The following is a 20176-nucleotide window of genomic DNA, read 5'->3' on the forward strand; positions in this document are numbered from 1 at the left end:
AAATCAAGAATACAAGGGCTAGGGAAATGAGAAGGAAAAGAGACAGGTTACAAGCGGTGTGCCACAAGGGTCTGTTCTGGGTCCTATTCTTTTTAATATGTTTGTGAGTGACATAGGGGAAGGTTTGGTAGGGAAGGTTTGCCTATTTGCCGATGACTCTAAAGTGTGCAATAGGATCGATATTCCTGGAGGGGTCTGTAATATGGTAAATGATTTAGCTTTACTAGATAAATGGTCAAAGCAATGGAAACTGCAGTTGAATGTTTCCAAATGTAAAATAATGCACTTGGGGAAAAGGAATCCTCAATCTGAGTATTGCATTGGCAGTTCTGTGTTAGCAAAAACTTCAGAAGAGAAGGATTTAGGGGTAGTGATTTCTGACAGTCTCAAAATGGTGTGAGCAGTGTGGTCGGGCGGTAGGAAAAGCAAGTAGGATGCTTGGCTGCATAGCTAGAGGTATAACAAGCAGGGAGAGGGAGATTGTGATCCCCTTATATAGAGCGCTGGTGAGACCACATTTGGAATACTGTGTTCAGTTCTGGAGACCTCACCTACAAAAAGATATTGACAAAATTGAACGGGTCCAAAGACGGGCTACAAGAATGGTGGAAGGTCTTAAGCATAAAACGTACCAGGAAAGACTTCATGAACTCAATCTGTAAAGTCTGGAGGACAGAAGGGAAAGGGGGGACATGATCGAAACATTTAAATATGTTAAAGGGTTAAATAAGTTTCAGGAGGGAAGTGTTTTTAAAGGGAAAGTGAACACAAGAACAAGGGGACACAATCTGAAGTTAGTTGGGGGAAAGATCCAAAGCAACATGAGAAAATATGATTTTACTGAAAGAGTAGTAGATCCTTGGAACAAACTTCCAGCAGACGTGGTTGGTAAATCCACAGTAACTGAATTTAAACATTCCTTGGATAAACATATATCCATTGTAAGATAAAATACAAGAAATAGTATAAGGGCAGACTAGATGGACCATGAGGTCTTTTTCTGCCGTCAGTCTTCTATGTTTCTATGTTTCTATACTACATAAGTGGTATCACACACCTCGCTCAACTTGCCTACTTTCAGCAGAATTTTAAGAATGCTTGTTGGCACGGGTGTCAAGATAAGGGAGGGTGTTTATGCATATGTTTTGGGAATGCCCAGTAGTGCAGAACTTTTGGAAAGAAGTGCAAGAGGACACTAATAGGATGTTAAAAAATACAGTGGACAATTACTAAGGAAATGGCGGTTTTAGTCAAAAGGAACGAGATGAGAGAATTTAGAGAAATAAGAAGAAGCAGCGATAGAAAGCGCTCAGGCGGTAATAGTCCTAGGTTGGAAGGATGCGACAAAATGGACAGTGCAAAATTGGTATCACTACATGGTGGATCATATTCAGTTTGAGATTATGGATAAGAGGATGAATTCGGCCAATGAAACTAACCTGCGGGAACTGATGGGACGATGGGTCAAGGTGAGAGGACATGTGGTTAGTAGAATTCGAGACCAAGCTATAAAGAATAAATTAGAATTACTTTATAATATGTAAATAGATATACAGTGATACCTTGTCTTACAAACTTAATTGGTTCCGGGACGAGGTTCTTAAGGTGAAAAGTTTGTAAGACGAAACAATGTTTCCCATAGGAATCAATGGAAAAGTGATTAATGCGTGCAAGTCCAAAATTCACCCCTTTTGCCAGCCGAAGCGCCCGTTTTTGCGCTGCTGGGATTCCCCTGAGGCTCCCCTCCATGGGAAACCCCACCTCTAGACTGTGTTTTTGTGATGCTGCAGGGGAATCCCAGCATCGCAAAAATGAGCGCTTTGCTGGCAACGGAAGTCTGGAGGTGGGTTTCCCAGCGAAGGGAGCCTCAGTGAAATCGCAACATCGCAAAAACACCAAAGTCCTCGAAACCCCACCTCCGGACCTCTGTGTTTTTGCGATACTGTGATTTCACTGAGGCTCTCCCCCCACCTCCAGACTTCCGTTGCCAGCGAAGCGCCCATTTTTGCGCTGCTGGGATTCCCCTACTGGGATTCCCCTGCAGCATCACAAAAACACGGAAGTCCGGAGGGGAGTTTCCCATGGAGGGGAGCCTCAGGAGAAACCCAGCAGCAAAAAAAGTGGGGTTCACTGGCAACAGACGTCCGGAGGCAGGGCATCCCAGCGGTGGCAGTGGGTTTGTAAGGTGAAAATAGTTTGTAAGAAGAGGCAAAAAAATCTTAAACCCCGGGTTTGTATCTCGAAAAGCTTGTATGACGAGGCGTTTGTAAGAGGAGGTATCACTGTATTGCTCTTGAGTTAAAATGGTGCATAGAAAATACGCCCCCATTTTGGTGGAGGGGTATGAATGTTGTTTGGTGGTGGGAACTTGGAGCATTGAGCACACTATTATGTGTTGTGTGAATGTTTTAATATTATAAAAATCAATTAAAAATTATATTTTAAAAAAAAAGCAAAAAAAATTCAGAGTCGCTTGGCAAACGACTCATGTTTACAACGGTGGTGGCATTTCCGCCATCACGTGGTCCTCCTTTTCGTGACCTTGTGACCAGGAAAGTCCATGGGGGAAGAGCGACTTTTAGGCTCGATTGTGGTGGTGGGTACCACGGACAACCCATAAGGATTATGACAGGAGGGAGGGTATGGGCCACTTGAGGGGTCTCCCCTTCCATGTTGGGAATGAAGGTAGCTGGGAAGTTACGACAGATGTGTTATTCGAGATCTGTTCTTCTTCTCCCCCTTGAAGGTTGTCTTTGGCGTTACATCAGAGCCAGCATGTCTCTCTCTGGCTACTTGCCCCCTCTCTGCGATCCCAAAGATGGACATCTCCTCATGGACGGCGGTTACATCAATAACCTCCCAGGTACTCTGAGATAGATCCCTCTTCCTTTTGTCATGAGATTCTTGTCCGTCCATGAATTCCTGCAGCGTCGGTGGCCTCGGCATCCAGGAAAGCTGCCAAATTTAATTTAATTTAGAGAGAGAGAGAGAAGAGGAGAGAGAGAGAGAGAGGAGAGAGAGAAAGAGAGAGAGAGAAGAGAAAGAGAGAGAGAGAGAGAAAGAGAGAAGAAAGAGAGGAGAGAGAGAGAAAGAGAGAAGAGAGAAGAGAGAGAAAGAGAGAGAGAGAGAAGAAAGAGAAGAGAAAGAGAGAGAGGAGAGAGAAAGAGAGAAGAGGGAAGAAAGAGAGAGAAAGAAGGAGAGAGAAGAGAGAGAGAGAAGAAAGAGAGAGAGAGAAGAGGAGAGAGAGAAGAGACAGAGAGAAGAGAAAGAGAGAGAGGAGAGAGACGGCGCCTTTTCTTCGCTATGGTGACTCCTCGACTGCCCAGAGCGAAGGGAGAGTTTCTTTTCTCTGGGCGCTGGCAGAGATTTATCCCCTGTCCAAGCACCCAGAGAAAGGAAAATGCTTCGTTCGCTCTGGGCTGCCAAAGCCTCCTTAAGTGTCACCAAAAGGCTCCTCTGTCAGCCCAGATCGCCGGGATTAAAGGGAGAATGGCAGGAAACTGGCCGGGCCTTCATGCCGCTCTCAAATTTCTTGGGAATTTTTTCTGGGCTCGGGTTATTAAGTAGAAAATGGTTCTTAAGAAGAGGCAAAAAAATCTTGAACATCCGGTTCTTATCTAGAAAAGTTCTTAGGTAGAGGCGTTCTTAAGTAGAGGTACCACTGTATTTGAGGAGCTGCCGCAGAGAAGAGGTTAGAGGGCCATTCGTCTGGAAGAGAGGATAGGTTCTCCTGTGTCATCAGGGGAGGTTGGACTAAATGACCTTCAAGGTCCCTTTCCACTCTCTCTAATTCCACGTCCAGTCCCAACATCTTCCTGCTGTGTTTGTGATGGTCTATTGCAAAATAGACCGAGGCCCCCGAAGGAAAGTCCTTCATCCAAGGACAATCCAATCCTTCGCGCGGCCCGTGACGGATTCGAATCTGGCTTTTGTCCGTTGTTTGGTCTCCCGGCTCTTCTCGAGGTCCACCGTGTTCCAACCATCCTCTTATTGAAAAGAGGAGCGAACAAAAACTCTCGGTCGGCGTCAGCCGGAGCGCGATTGTTGTTTCTTTTGAGAACGGAGCCTCATTGTGCGGCGAGCGGATTTGCAAAAAACCCCGAGCTGCTAAATCTCTCGCTCCGTCGCCCAGCCGGGAACTGAAAAACGGCACTTTGTGGTGGCTGTATTCTCCGGGACTCTTTCAAATTCCTTTCCCTTCTCACCCTCGCCTCCCTGAGGGGGACGCTGAGTCACTTCTTCCTTACAAAGAGCCCTTTCTTCCTCCAAAGACATCCTTTTCAAGGCTGGGTTTCCATGGAGGCCTCATGGATTACCTGAATTTGGCTTGGAGAGCCGGAGAATGGGATAGTTTGGGGAAAAGAACTTTTTTCCTGGCTGACCCTGGAGTCTTGTTTGAAATATCTCGTCTGGAGGAATTAGAATACAAGATGACGCTCGCTCTGTCAAAGACCTTGGAGTACTCCTATCCAACGACCTACCGTATTTTTTGGAGTATAAGACACACCTAAGTTTTTGGGGAGGAAAATAGGGAAAAGAATCTGCTTATCAGGTATTCATCTGGCTAGTATCCTTATCTCTGGTCAGCTTCAACACATTATTTTATCCCCTGGTTAAGGGCTTTAAAAAAACTATTCGGAAAGAGTAACAATGAAAAGCTTGCAAGCCGGTAAGAGCTGGGAACATCATTAGCACCTAGTAAGAAACATTTGGAGCAGGTAGAACGATGGAAAAAACCCTGCAAAGACTTAGGGCTTGGAAAAGATTATTTGCAGAGAGTAACAATGAAAGAGCTTGCAAGCCAGTAAGAGCTGGGAACATTGTTTGCATCTGGTTAGGGCTTTAAAAAAACTATTTGGAGAGAGTAACAATGAAAGAGCTTGCAAGCCAGTAAGAGTTTCTTTAGCACCTGGAAAGAAACATTCAGGCCAAATAGAGCAATGGAAAAAACCCGGAAAAGACTTAGGGCTTGCAAAACATTCTTTGCAGAGAGTAACAATGAAAGAGCTTGCAAGCCAGTAAGAGCTGGGAACATCATTAGCATCTGGAAAGAAACATTGGGAGCAAGTTAGACCAAATGGGGAAAAAAATCCTGCAAAGACTTAGGACTTGGAAAACATTCTTCGCAGAGAGTAACAATGAAAGAGCATGCAAGTTGGTAAGTGCTGGGAACATTGTTACCATCTGGTTAAGGGCTGGAAATAAACTTATTTGGAGCAAATTAGAGCAATGAAAAACAACCTGCAAAGACTTAGGGCTTGGAAAACATTATTTGCAGAGAGTAACAATGAAAGAGACTGCAAGTTAAGAGCTGGGAAGATCATTAGCAGCTAGTTAGGGCTGGGAAAAAAGAGTATAAGATGCAGCCTCTTTAGGTAGGGAAAAAGTGCGTCTTATACTCTGAAAAATACGGTAAAGTGCTAGAGGCCCCTGAAACAACCTTGCCAGAAAAACACTAGGAGTTGTTAACGGAGTCCACGGAGATGGGCGGCATGCAAATCCAATAAATAAATAAATAAAATCTAATCTTAACGTAGCATCTTCTCTGAGGTCCCCTTCCCAACTCCGTCGTTCTGCTTTCTCCCGACAGCGGACGTTGCAAGATCCATGGGAGCCAAAATCGTCATTGCCATCGACGTGGGCAGCCGAGACGACACGGACCTCACCAATTACGGAGACGCGCTCTCGGGCTGGTGGCTGCTGTGGAAACGGTGGAACCCGTTAGTGGAGAAAGTGAAGGTGAGGTGGTTGAACGGTTGCACCTCGAGGACTAGCCGCAAAAGGCAGGATGACTACCCTCCCCCGTTCACACTGAACCGGTCCTCGACTTACAACCCCTTCATTTAGCGACTGCTCAAAGTTACAACAGCACTGAAAAAGTGACTTGTGACCGGTCCTCGCATTTACGACCATGGCGACATTTCCCCCACAGTCACGTGAAAATTCAGGGGCTTGGCCACCGGATTCTGTTTTATTGTGGTTGCATGACTTTGGGGGTTACGTGGTCTTCATTTGGTATCATCTCAACCGTGTTTGCTTAACACACTTAACAACCGCATTAATTTGCTTAAGAATTGTGGCCAAAAAAAGAGAGCTTGTAACATCCCCCGCAACTGACTTAACAACCGCCTTGCTTAGGTATGGATTCTGCTCCCCATTGTTGTCGTAAGTTGAGGACTAAGCGCAATGATATCTCTCTCTCCTTTCTTTTTATTTCTCCTTCTTTTTTCCATTTTTCTTTCTCTTTCTCCATTTTCTTTCTTATTTTTTCTTTCTTTTTCTTTCTCTTTTTTATTTCCTTTCTTTCTCTTTCTCTTCTTTTCCTTTTTTCCTTTTCCTTTTTTCTTTTTATTTCTCTTTCTCTTCTTTTTCTTTCTTTCTTCCTTTCTCTTCTTTTCCTCTCTTCTTTTCCTTTTTCCTTTTTGTTTTTTCTTTCTTTTCCCCCCCCCCTTTCTTCTTTTTCTTTCTCTTCTTTTTCCTTTTCCTTTTCCTTTCTATTTTTCTTCTTTTCCTTTCTTTCTCTCTCTTCTTTCTTTCTCTTTTTCTTTCTTTTTCTTTTCTTCCTTTTTTCTTTTCCCCCCTTTTTTCTCTTTCTTTCTCTTCTTTTTCTTTTTCCCTTTTCCTTTCTTCTTTTCCTTTTCCTTTCTCTTCTTTTTCTTTCTCTCTCTTCTCTTTCTTTCTTTCTCTTTTCCTTTTTTCCCTTTTTTTTCTTTTTTCTTTCTCTTTCTCTTCTTTTTCTTTTTTTGGGGAGGCAGGTGCTGAACATGGCCGAGATCCAGACTCGACTGGCCTACGTCTGTTGTGTCCGGCAGTTGGAGATGGTGAAGAGCAGCGACTATTGCGAATATATCCGGCCGCCCATCGATCGCTACGGGACGCTGGACTTTGGGAAATTCGATGAAATCTGTGTGCGTTGCGATAATTTCATTATTGGCAAAAAATATGTCACATACGTGTGTGTGTGTGTGTATGTATAATAGACTCATAGGATGAAGGGACCTCAAAGGTCTTCTAGTCTAACCCTTTGCTCAAGGCAGGAGACCTTATTCCCTCCCCGTGCAATGATCACTGGGGAACAACAATTTATTGGGTGAATGTTAGTGAATGTTTTTTAAAATATTTTAGAATTTTTAAATTTTTTAAATTATATTAACTGGATCTATTGTATTGTTATGTCTACTATATATGCTGCGAGCCGCCCCGAATCCTCGGAGAGGAGCGGCATAAAAATCCAATTAAATGAAATAAATGAAATGAAATCTTCCTTGACAGGTGCCAAGATTTAACGGGAAATTTGTCTGTCTGTCTATCTATCTATCTCTCTGTCCAACTATATCTATCTATCTATCTATCTATCTATCTATCTATCTATCTATCTATCTATCTATCTATCTATCTTTCTTTCTTTCTTTCTTTCTCATCAATCTGTGTCTGTCTGTCTATCTATCTATCTATCTATCTATCTAATCTATCTATGTATCTATCTATCATCTATTCTATCTATCTATCTATCTATCTATTTCTTTCTCATCTATCTAATCTATCTATCTATCTATCTATCTATCTATCTATCTATCTATCTATCTAATCTATCTATGTATCTATCTATCTATGTATCTATTCTATCTATCTATCTATCTATCTATCTATCTATCTATCTATCTATCTATCTATCTATCTATCTATCTATCTATTTCTTTCTTATCTATCTATCTCTATCTATCTATCTATCTATCTATCTATCTATCTATCTATCTATCTATCTATCTATCTATCTATCTAATCTATCTATCCTATCCTATCCTATCCTATCTATCTATCTATCTATCTATCTATCTATCTATCTATCTATCTATCTATCTATCTATCTATCTATCGGATTTATATGCGGCCCCTCTCCGAAGTTAGCAAGATGGCTCGTGTCAGAAATGCAATTTGATGCTCACGTTGCAACCTCATAATTCTCCTAAGGTGTAGAGGGGGAAAAAACTTGACGTGGTAGGAGAAAACTAACTACAGTTTTGAAACCAGCATGCCTAATTAACTACAAAAAAGCTCAGAAATCAAACTCAACAGAAATTGTGTTACAAATTGTTCCTCCGCGATATATCCTGTCTGTTTTCGAGCACCTCCAGTTAACCGGCCTAGAGCTCACCCACACATCCCAATTCTATAAATTTCAGCAACTGGTTTCCAAGCCCCCCCCCCTCCAACAGCTGGCCGAGTTTTTCACGTTTTCCTTCCCCTTCAGGAAGTCGGCTACCAGCACGGAAGGACGGTTTTTAACGTTTGGTGCCGGAGCGGAGTGCTGGAGAAAATGCTGAAAGACCGTCAGGAAAGTTGCCAGTCGAAGCCATCATCCGTGAGTATCGCTATGTTGTGTGTGTGATTGTTTGTTTGTGTGTGTGTGTGTTTGAGAAGCCAGCTCAACCAAGGCCTCCTTCCAGTTTTAAATTTTATCAATTTTTTTTAAAAAAAATTAATTACATTTCTTAGCGCTTAATAAAACATCGCGTCGTCTGGGTATTTAATTCACTTAACGATACTGCTTCCATCCTTCATCTCAACTGCTGATAAAATAGATTCCATATTTGACAGTATTCTATTAATAGGAAAGTGAACCCAAGAACAAGGGGACACAATCTGAAGTTAGTTGGGGGAAAGATTAGAAGTAATGTGAGAAAATATTATTTTACTGAAAGAGTAGTAGAAGCTTGGAACAAACTTCCAGCACACGTGGTTGGCAAATCCACAGGAACTGAATTTAAACATGCCTGGGATAAATATATATCCATCCTAAGATAAAATACAGGAAATAGTATAAGGGCAGACTAGATGGACCAGGAGGCCTTTTTCCGCCGTCAATCTTCTAGGTTTCTACTTCTCCTTTCGGTTTAATTTTCAATGTCAAACTGTCCGTTTCTGCGCAATTGGGTCTCTTGTTCACTGACTCCTCACCTGGCGGCGTTTCTTCTCTCCCCCCCCCCAATGTCAGGAGCTGCTAACCTTTTGAGGGTCCCCCAGTGGCCAGTGTCGTTTTTAATTCCTACGGAAAATGCAACCGTTCAGTTCGGTCGAGGATGCTCTCGACACGAAATGCTTTAGTCGTTGCTTTAGTCAGGCAAGATTCTGTCTGCAGGCGAATGACAAGACAGTTTGTTGGTTCTTGGGCCTGACCATGACCCAGTGCTCATTCTTCCTTCCTTCCTTCCTTTCTTTACTTCTTCTTTCAGTACGTGACCTGCCCGACAACCTCTTTCACGGATTTGGCCGAAATCGTCTCCCGAATCGAACCGGTGAAGGCCATCATAATGGATGGTGAGCAAACAGAGGGAAGGGAGGGAGGGAGGGATGGAGACAGACCATTCTCCAATAAAGTGGTACCTCTACTTAAGAACGCCTCTACTTACTATCTAGAACTTTTCTAGATAAGAACCGGGTGTTCAAGATTTTTTTGCCTCTTCTCAAGAAACATTTTCAACTTACAAACCCAAGCTTCCGAAACTGTAACCAGAAAAGGCGGGGAGAAGCCTCTGTGGGGCCTCTCTAGGAATCTCCTGGGAGGAAACAGGGCCGGAAAAGGCAGGGAGGAGCCTCCGTGGGGCCTCTCTAAGAATCTCCTGGGAGGAAACAGGGCTGGAAAAGGCAGGGAGGAGCCTCCGTGGGGCCTCTCTAAGAATCTCCTGGAAGGAAACAGGGCTGGAAAAGGCGGAGAGAAGCCTCCATGGGGCCTCTCTAAGAATCTCCTGGGAGGAAGCAGGGCCGGAAAAGGCAGGGAGGACCCTCCGTGGGGCCTCTCTAAGAATCTCCTGGAAGGAAACAGGGCCAGAAAAGGCAGGGAGGAACCTCCGTGGGGCCTCTCTAGGAATCTCCTGGGAGGAAACAGGGCCGGAAAAGGCAGGGAGAAGCCTCCGTGGGGCCTCTCTAGGAATCTCCTGGGAGGAAACAGGGCCGGAAAAGGCAGGGAGGAGCCTCCGTGGGGCTTCTCTAAGAATCTCCTGGAAGGAAACAGGGCTGGAAAAGGCGGAGAGAAGCCTCCATGGGGCCTCTCTAAGAATCTCCTGGGAGGAAACAAGGCCGGAAAAGGCAGGGAGGAGCCTCCGTGGGGCCTCTCTAGGAATCTCCTGGGAGGAAACAGGGCCGCTTTGATCGTGGCTTAAAAACAAACCCTCTTCTCCCATTCAGACGAATCCGACTACCAGACCGAATACGAAGAGGAGATTTTCGACATCCAGAAAGATGACTATGTCAATTTCCTGAGTAGCCAAACCGAAGAATATTCTGACTACGTAAGCATAACAACCCTATTATAACTTTTGGGGGTCTCCCTGTCAGAGCCCTCCCCCCCCTGTCCATCCCCAGAATCATCAAATTTGTAAGGATTAGAGAGATCAAACCACGATCTCTCAGAATGTCGCCAGGACGAGATCCCCTTCAAAGCCCAATCGAATAAAAATTTCCTCTTTTTTTTTAATCACCAGCAGGATCAAGAAATCCGCCTGCGAAAACCTATCCGCGGCGACTCCGAAGACAGCCAACAAGCAGCGGAAGAGGAGCAACTCTAAGGCCCGTTTCGGCTCACCTGGCTATCGCCTCCTCTTCCCCCCATCCCTCGTTGCCAACTTCCTTAGCGGAGAAGCCGTGGCCAACTTCTCCCCCTCCCCACCGCCATTTCTCGGTATAAAAAAACCCAAGATCCACCCCTCCCCAAAAGCGATTGGCATCCGCTGACAGACAGACCGGGCCCTCCATCCGCCTCTTTGCAAACTCTCTCGGCGTCTGCGGAAACGCGATTTCGGGATGTTGGGGAAAGGAGCGTTTTTTGCACTGGCTTGAAAGGACCGAGGAGGAAAGCGGAAGGTGGACGGACTCCTGGGCATTCTTCAGCCCCCTTCCCCGGATCTCGACGAGTTTATCTCGGGCGGCGGCATCTCCAAGGGGCAACAAAAGGTTTCTCCCGGGAATTGGCAGTTAGCGTCGGGGAACGCATTCTGCTCACGGCCCGACGTCTTGAACTGGAAGCCCCCTGACGGATGTGAGCGTACGGGACAAAAGCAGTGACTTTCACACAAACATTCGTTCGAACAGCAATGCACTTTCTTGGGTTCCTGAGAGAGGCTGGAATTTTTTTTTTTCCCAAAGCTTCCTAAAAACTTCGCCGGGAAAACCCTCAGCTTATTTATATACCGGCGTCCCTTTCAGATAATGCTCTCCTCTCCACCCGCGGCCGTTCCTGTGTCATTATACCGCCAAATCTCTCTCTTTCCCCTCCGCCTTTCGCCACCACCTCTCCTCAGGGGTTCTTAAAAAGAGAATAATAATAATAATAATAAAAGCTGGAAAAACCGTATCCTGGCGTGCAACCACACCTCTTTACCCAGAAATCCTCACTTATATACAGTGGTACCTCATGATACGAACCCCTCGTCTTTCGAACAACCCGAGATACGAACCCGGGGTTCAGAAATTTTTTGCCTCTTCTTACGAACTTTTTCCTTCTTACGAACCTGCCATTGCCGCCGCCGAGAAGCCCCGCCGCCCGGCTGTCACCTTTTAAAACAGCCGGGGGGGCTTCTCGGCAGTCTCCCGAATGCCGAACCCGGAAGTTCAGGTTCAGGAGGATGCTGAGAAGCCCCCCGGCTGTTTCAAAAGGTGACAGCCGGACGGTGGGGCTTCTCAGCGGCCTCCCGAACCCGAATTTTTGCCGAATTTCCGGGTTCGACTTTCGGGAGGCCGCCGAGAAGCCCCGCCGCCCGGCTGTCGTCTTTTGAAACAGCTGGGGGGCTTCTCGGCGGCCTCCCGAACCCGGAAGTTCGGCAAAAATTCGGGTTCTGGAGGCCGCTGAGAAGCCCTTATGGGAAACAATGTTTCGTCTTATGAACCTTTTGTCTTACGAACCTCCCCCGGGAACCAATTAGGTTCGTAAGACGAGGTATTACTGTACTGCCTGGGTGTGGTCAACTGTTTCCTAAATATATTCACTGTCTAGACCAGTGATGGCAGACCTATAGCATTGGGGCCGCAAGCGGCACGCGGAGCCATATCTGAAGGCGCCAGTACAGGGGCCATTGGGATGTGCACGCGGCTGCCTGTTCCCAATGCGTGCGTGTGCGCCCTTGCAAGAGATTCAACTTCTGTGTATGCACCGCAAGCTAACTCACATCCTTGTGCGCATGAGATTTCACCTATTTTTGGCGTTTTCCTTCTGGTGCATGCGCGGAAGCAAAGAAATCGCCGAAAATAGACGAAATCTCTTACACATGAGCATCTTCGCGCAAGAATTTCCTTGTGGCGCATACACAGAAGCCAGATCTTGCACCGATGCATGCCCGCGTAAAACCTACGCATGCTCACGACAGTCTCGGAGAGCGCATTGTTAGCACCAAAAACGAGTGGCCCTTCACTGGAGGGCAGGCGACACGTTGCCTTACGTTGGTTCCAGCGCGCATGGGCATGCTGGTCAGCTGATTTTTGTCCTTCTTTTCGGCGGTTTTCGCTCTCCCCGGGGTTTAGGGAAGCCGCCTGAATTCTGGGGACGGCGAAAAATGGCCGAAGGGACCTACTGGAAGTCCGGAGGCTTCAGTGAGGCCTGTGCAAATGTGTGGGAGGGGCAGTGTGGTGGCACCCGAGCGAATTAAAGGTTCGTCATCACTGCGTTTAGGGCAGTGATGGCGAACCTATGGCACGGGTGCCACAGGTGGCACGCAGAGCCATGTATACTGGCACATGAGCCGTTGCCCTAGCTCAGCTCCAATGTGCATGTGTGTGCCGGACAGCTGATTTGTGGCTCGCACAGAGGCTCCAGGAGGGCGTTTTTGGCTTCCAGACAGCCTCTGGTGGGATGGGGGAGGGCGTTTTTACCCTCCCCTGGCTCCAGGGAAGCTTTTGGAGCCTGGGATGGGTGAAACAGGAGCCTATTGGGCCCACCAGAAGTTGGGAAACAGGACGTTTCCGGCCTCCAGAGGGCCTCTGGGGGGCTGGGGAAGCTGTTTTCGCTCTCCCCAGACATTGAATTATGGGTGTGGGCACGCGCGCATGCACAAGGAAAAAAACGTTCGCCATCACTGGTTTAGGGTATTCTGCGTTTTGGAAATCAATCCGCAGAAAGGGACGGCATTTGAGGGCGGTGAGCACGGGGTAGAGGGGGATGGTATTAATTGCGATACAGGAAATCCTTCCGCCGTGGTGCCCGAAATTGCTGTTGCTAAGCGGGAGGCGTCCTACGTGTGGGTTGCCACCCCTTGGTTTGACAACCTTTCTCGCCACGCGTCGTTGCGGTTGTTCAGTTTGCCACACAGTCGGTAGAAGGTCCCAAACGAGGATCACTTCACAGCTACAACCCAGAGCTGAAATGCTTCTGGTTCAAGAGGGCCGTAACGCACCATGAAGCGGTATATAAGTCTAAGTACTTCTTTCTTTCTTTCTTTCTTTCTTTCTTTCTTTCTTCCTTCCTTCCTTCCTTCCTTCCTTCCTTCCTTCCTTCCTTCCTCTTTCCTTCCTTCCTTCCTTCCTTCCTTCTTTCTTTCTTCTTTCTTTCTTCTTTCTTAATTTCTTCTTTCTTTCTTCTTTCTTAATTTCTTCCTTCATTTCTTTTTTTATTTCTATCATTATCTTTCTATCTATCTATCTATCTATCTATCTATCTATCTATCTATCAATCTATCTAATGAAAACTATCCATCTACATTATTTTCTATAGCTATCCATACGTTTTCTATTTTTCTATCTACCTACCTATCTATGGTATCTATCTATCTATCTATCTATCTATCTATCTATCTCTATCTATCTATCTATCTATCTATCTAATCTAATTTATTTATTTATTTTGTCCAATACATAATACACATTGAAGAGAATAGATATGTAATAATATAAATAAAGAAAAGAATAGAAGAAAAGATATAAAAGTATAGGTGAACATATTAGAAAGGAAGAAAAGTTAAATGAGATAAGGAGAGACAATTGGACAGGGGACGGAAGGCACACTGGTGCACTTATGCACGCCCCTTACTGACCTCTAAGGAACCTGGAGAGGTCAATCGTAGATAATCTAAGGGGAAAATGTTGGGGGTTAGGGGTTGACACTACTGAGTCAGGTAATGAGTTCCACACTTCGACAACTCGGTTGCTGAAGTCATATTTTTTACAGTCAAGTTTGGAGCGGTTAATATTAAGTTTGAATCTGTTGGGTGCTCTTGTGTTGTTGCGATTGAAGCTGAAGTAGTCATTGACAGGTAGGACGTTGCAGCATATTTTCTTTATCTATATCCATCCATCCATCCATCTATCTATCCATCCATCCTTCTGAGCCGTGGTGGCACAGTGGTTAGAGTGCAGTACTGCAGGCTATTTAGGCTGCCTGCCTGCAATTTGGCAGTTCAAATCTCACCAGGCTCAAAGTTGACTCCACCGTCTGTCCTTCCGAGGTCGGTTAAATTAGGACCTGGATTGTTTGGGGTAGCAAGAGGCTGACTGTCAACCGCTTAAGAGAGGGTTGAAAAGCGCCGGCATATAAGTGCCTCTGGCTATTTCCATTTCCATAGCTCCTCCATTGAAACTGAGACGGAATTCCCTGTTGTAAAAAAGGAAGGGAATCTCTTCCAACCCTTTGGATCGCCCGTTGATGGTTGACAAGGTGTCCTCTCGTTTTTCTGCCTCTTTTGAGCTCGTGCAAAGTGGAACCGAGGACTCAGCCCTGGGCTGCACCCTGCTAAAACCAGACTTAGAAACACGGAATCATAGAAGATTGACGGCAGAAAAAGACCTCATGGTCCATCTAGTCTGCCCTTATACTATTTCCTGTGTTTTATCTTAGAATGGATCTATGTTTATCCCAGGCATGTTTCAATTCAGTGACTATGCATTGAACAACCACGTCTGCTGGAAGTTGGTTCCAAGCCTCTACTACTCTTTCAGTCAAATAATATTTTCTCACGTTGCTTTTGATCTTTCCCCCAACTAATCTCAGATTGTGGCCCCCTGTTCTTGTGTCCACTTTCCTATTAAAAACACTTCCTTCCTGAACCTTATTTAACCCTTTAACATATTTAAAAGTTTCGATCGTGTCCCCCCTTTGCCTTCTGTCCTCCAGACTATACAGATTGAGTTCATGAAGTCTTTCCTGATACGTTTTATGCTTAAGACCTTCCACCATTCTTGTAGCCCGTCTTTGGACCCGTTCAATTTTGTCAATCTCTTTTTGTAGGTGAGATCTCCAGAACTGAACACAGTATTGTTCCAAATGTGGTCTCACCAGCGCTCTATATAAGGGGATCACAATCTCCCTCTTCTTGCTTGTTATACCTCTAGCTATGCAGCCAAGCATCCTACTTGCTTTCCCTACCGCCCGACCACACTGCTCACCCATTTGGAGACTGTCAGAAATCACGACCCCTAAATCCTTCTCTTCTGAAGTTTTTGCTAACACAGAACTGCCAATGCAATACTCAGATTGAGGATTCCTTTTCCCCAAGTGCATTATTTTACATTTGGAAACATTAAACTGCAGTTTCCATATATAGTATATTTTTTTGTAGGTGAGGTCTCCAGAACTGGCTTTCCATCTGATGTCATCAACAGACTGGAAACACCAAGCGATGGATATCTGGGCAAGGGGGCGAAAAAATCGACACCCTACAACCCAGCACTTGTGTAGGCAACCCGTTCCTAGAGAATGCGATGTGAATGTGGCGTCGTTTTTTTTCCCTCCTTCCTCCAAGAAACAGATGGATCAGTTGAGACTTGAGAACAAGCAAAGGCTGGAAAGGTATAAATAAGTTTTGCTGCTGACGTCTTCAATTGCATTTCTCGGAAAGTGCAGCCAAGCAAAAAAAAAATAAAACAAATGGAAAAAAAGAACCCTTTTCTAAACCACCATTCAAACTGGAGAGACAACTTGGACACAAGATGGTCTTTCCGCAGAAGCACCATCAAGTCTTTTAGAATAGAATAGAATAGAATAGAATTCTTTATTGGCCAAGTGTGATTGGACAAACAAGGAAATTGTCTTCGGTGCATATGATCTCAGTGTACATAAAAGAAGATTGTCACAGGGGTCAAATAAGCAATGGAGAAAAAACCAATATTAATAAAAATCTTAGGATACAAGCAACAAGTTACAGTCATACAGTCCTAAGTGGGAGGAAATGGGTGATAGGAATGATGAGAAAAAAAACTAGTAGTAATAGTAGTGCAGACTTACTAAATAGTTTGACAGTGTTGAGGGAATTATTTGTTTAGCAGAGTGATGGCGTTCGGGGGGAAAAACTCCTTGTGTCTAGTTGTCTTGGTGTGCAGTGCTCTGTAGCAACATTTTGAGGGTAGGAGTTGAAACAATTTGTGTCCAGGATGCGAGGGGTCAGTAAATATTTGACTCATGCAGTATTTATTTATCTATCTATCTATCTATCTATCTATCTATCTATCTATCTATCTATCTATCTATCTATCTATCTATCTATCTATCTATTAGATTTGTATGCCGCCCCTCTCTGTAGACTCGGGGCGGCTCACAACAATAACAAGAACAATGTAAAAAACAAATCTAATAATTAAAAAAAACACTAAAAACCCCATTATTAAAAGCAAACACACACACAAACATTCCATGTATAAACTGTATAGGCCCCGGGGGAGATGTGTCAATTCCCCCATGCCTGACGGCAGAGGTGGGTTTTAAGCAGCTTACGAAAGGCAAGGAGGGTGGGGGCAGTTCTAATCTCCGGGGGGAGCTGGTTCCAGAGGGTCGGGGCCGCCACAGAGAAGGCTCTTCTCCTGGGTCCCGCCAAATGACATTGTTTAGTCGACGGGACCTGGAGAAGGCCAACTCTGTGGGACCTAACCGGTCGCTGGGATTCGTGCGGCAGAAGGCGGTCTACAGTATACAGGTCCTCAATGAATAAGGAAAAAGGGTTCTGCTTTGGGTCTGAGAAGCCATGGTTCAAAATCTCGGGGTGTGTTTCTAGTCCACCTGAACCATAATGAACGAGGTGCTTTCATAAATAAGAGTTGTTTTATTTCTCCTAGCCAAGGAAATTAGCCCAACATTCCTGGGCCAGCTGGAAGGAAACAGCAAAGGAAAGTGTTCTAGAAACAAGGGATCCAATTTATTGGATCCTAGCAAATTGAACTAAATCCTTGCCGATAATGAAAAATCCAAGCGGAAACCGCAGCACGCCGAGCTGTTTTGCAAGATACTTCCTCAATTCAGGCTTATTATTTTTTCCCCCTGGATTCTCTTTTCCAATCCCGTATTTAACAAGTCAGCATTTTTGAGCCCATTAAAAAACGTTCCATTCTTTTTGCCTTCCTATCTTTAGCCACATCGAAGGGAAACAGGTTTCGACAACACACACGACGGCCAGGTCAAATCTCTTCTCCCCTCCCCACTCTCTGGTGGGCCCTTTGTGCTATTTCGGCTACCTGGCCCACCTTGCCTCCGAATTTTGGTAAATGAAACGCAAGGGATGGCTGCTAAAAATAGGGAGGCTGAATTAGAGGATTGTTTTAAAGCTAGCATCCTCGGTGTTCCAGCGGACAACCTGTTTGGGGAAAGGCTTCCTGCTGGCCCCCTCTCCTCCACTTCCCCAACACATGGATCTGTTGCTTTGGGAAGACTGTTCCTGGATTGCTGCATGCGTAGCCAGCGCGATTTCGGTAAAAATTACCAGTTTTTTGCTTCTGCACAGGCGCAGAAGCAAAAAACCCAGCCATTTTTATCCAAAACTCGCTGTCGCAAAGACGTCAACGCGATATTTCAGCTCCTGCACATGCACAGCAGCCAAATCTTGCTGCGGAAGCAAACCCCCCCCCCCGGAAATCTCATGCGCGCATCTTTGCGCAAGATTTGGCTTCTGCGCACTGGGGCAGGCTCCCGGCGCATTCCGGTAGGGCTGAAATTGGTAGCCCACGCCTGCCCCAAGGAGTAAAGCGGGGGGTTTTTTGCACCAAATAATAGCACACAGCACAGAGTAGGAGATATGAAGTGCATATAACAAACCCTTAAGAAACACTGTGGAAAGATATTGAACCGGGATGAAAAGGAAGGAGGAGAGAGACGGAGGTCATGAGACAAACGTAAGTCTCCCGAAAGCTAAGAAGAGGAAATATGAGGAAGTGTATGTAGCACTTGCCTTCACTGTGACTATGGTAGGAGACGAGGAAAGACCGGGATGTTTAATGTGTCTAAAAATGTTGGCAGCGGACAGCATGAAGCCAAATAATTTAAGGCATCATTTAGTTGTTGTGTTTTAGCTAAGTGTGTGTATTACCTACTGTCTGCCCTTGTTAGTTGTATACGGTTTGCTGTCATGCCCTTTGTTAAAAGGGCATTATAAATAAACATTTATTATTGTTATAATAATAATAATAATAATAATAATAATAATAATAATAATAATGATAATTTATTGGATTTGTATGCCGCCCCTCTCCGTAGACTCGGGGCGGCTAACAACAATGATAAAAACAGCATGTGACAATCCAATAATAAAACAACGAACAACCCTTATTATAAAACCAAACATACACACAGACATACCATGCATAACTTGTAATGGCCTAGGGGGAAGGAATATCTCAACTCCCCCATGCCTGGCAGTATAAATGAGTCTTGAGTAGTTTACGAAAGACAGGGAGGGTGGGGGCAATTCTAATCTCCGGGAGGAGTTGGTTCCAGAGGGCTTGGGCCGCCACAGGGAAGGCTCTTCCCCTGGGGCCCGCCAAATGACATTGTTTAGTTGACGGGACCCGGAGAAGGCCAACTCTGTGGGACCTTATCGGTCGCTGGGATTCGTGCAGTAGCAGGCGGTTCTGGAGGTAGTCTGGTGCAAAGCCATGTAGGGCTTTAAAGGTCATGACCAAAACTTTGAATTGTGACCAGAAACTGATCGGCGGCCAATGCAAGCCACGGAGTGTTGAGGAAACATGAGCGAATCTTGGAAGCCTCACGATGGCTCTCGCGGCTGCGTTCTTCACAGACTGAAGTTTCCGAACACTTTTCAAAGGTAGCCCCATGTAGACAGTGTTGCAGTAATCGAACCTAGAGGTGATGAGGGCATGAGTGACTGTAAGCAATGACTCCCTATCCAAATAGGGCCGCAACTGGTGCACCAAACGCCCTCCTCGCCACAACCGAAAGATGACATTACACTCGAATCATGCTGATAAGCTGCTTGAGTTTTTTCAGCGAAAATGTGCAAACAGTCGTCCCGGCGGAGAATTGGGTGTGTGTAAAATGTTTACTTCTTCCTACGTGGTTGTGTGTGTGTAACAGAAAATAATTGAGAAACACTGGGTGACAAGGCCCTTTCGTTTACTTACAATGTTTTGGGAAGGCTTTAGTCAAGTTTATGCACTGCTCTATGGCTGTATACAGTGTGTCAGTCATTTCTCTGACATGGTTTTGATGTAGGGCAGTGTTACTCTCTTCCTATTTGGTTGTGAATTGAGGGGTCGGGCATATTTTTATTGTGTGTGTGTAGTGGTAGCAACTTTGCGATGGTGTTAGAACCACAGTTATGAATTCTGCATTGGCTGTTTCAGGATAGAGCCGGGATGGCGCAGTGGTTAGAGTGCAGCACTGCAGGGCTACTTTAGCTAACTGCTAGCTGTAGTTCAGCAGTTCAAATCTCACCACTGGCTCAAGGTTGACTCAGCCTTCCATCTTTCCGAGGTGGGTCAAATGAGGACCCAGATTGTTGGGGGCAAAAGGCTGACTCTGTAAAGCTTAGAGAGGCTGTATGAAGCAGTATATAAGTCTTAAGTACTATCTCCTTTCCTTCCTTCCTTCCTTCCTTCCTTCCTTCCTTCCTTCCTCCTTTCCTTCCTTCAGGTTGACTCAGCCTTCCGTCCTTCCGAAGTGGGTCAAATGAGGACCCAGATTGTTGGGGGCAAAAGGCTGACTCTGTAAAGCTTAGAGAGGGGTGTATGAAGCAGTATATAAGTCTTAAGTACTATCTCCCTTCCTTCCTTCCTTCCTTCCTTCCTTCCTTCCTTCCTTCCTTCCTTCCTTCCTCCTTTCCTTCCTTCAGGTTGATTCAGCCTTCCCTCCTTCCGAGGTGGGTCAAATGAGGACCTAGATTGTTGGAGGCAAGAGGCTGATTCTGTAAACCTCTTAGAGAGGGCTGTAAAAGCACTAGGAAGCGGTATATAAGTCTAAATGCTATTGCTATTG

The 20176-nt window shown here is 45.3% G+C and overlaps 1 protein-coding gene across 1 annotated transcript in view; it reads left to right on the top strand.

The window, feature by feature from the left end:
• The window catches only part of PNPLA7 (patatin like phospholipase domain containing 7), a 70890-nt gene extending 59540 nt beyond the window's left edge, over positions 1 to 11350 (top strand). Inside the window, exons 27-33 of the mRNA XM_070759554.1 lie at positions 2747 to 2863; positions 5591 to 5739; positions 6756 to 6908; positions 8252 to 8362; positions 9234 to 9318; positions 10186 to 10289; positions 10482 to 11350. Coding sequence (XP_070615655.1) covers positions 2747 to 2863; positions 5591 to 5739; positions 6756 to 6908; positions 8252 to 8362; positions 9234 to 9318; positions 10186 to 10289; positions 10482 to 10565 — 803 coding nt within the window. The 3' untranslated portion in view covers positions 10566 to 11350. The remainder of the gene's footprint in view (positions 1 to 2746; positions 2864 to 5590; positions 5740 to 6755; positions 6909 to 8251; positions 8363 to 9233; positions 9319 to 10185; positions 10290 to 10481) is intronic.
• Positions 11351 to 20176: the final 8826 nt, after the last annotated feature.

The sequence above is a fragment of the Erythrolamprus reginae genome, chromosome 8, assembly GCF_031021105.1.
Source record: "Erythrolamprus reginae isolate rEryReg1 chromosome 8, rEryReg1.hap1, whole genome shotgun sequence".
NCBI lineage: Eukaryota > Metazoa > Chordata > Lepidosauria > Squamata > Dipsadidae > Erythrolamprus > Erythrolamprus reginae.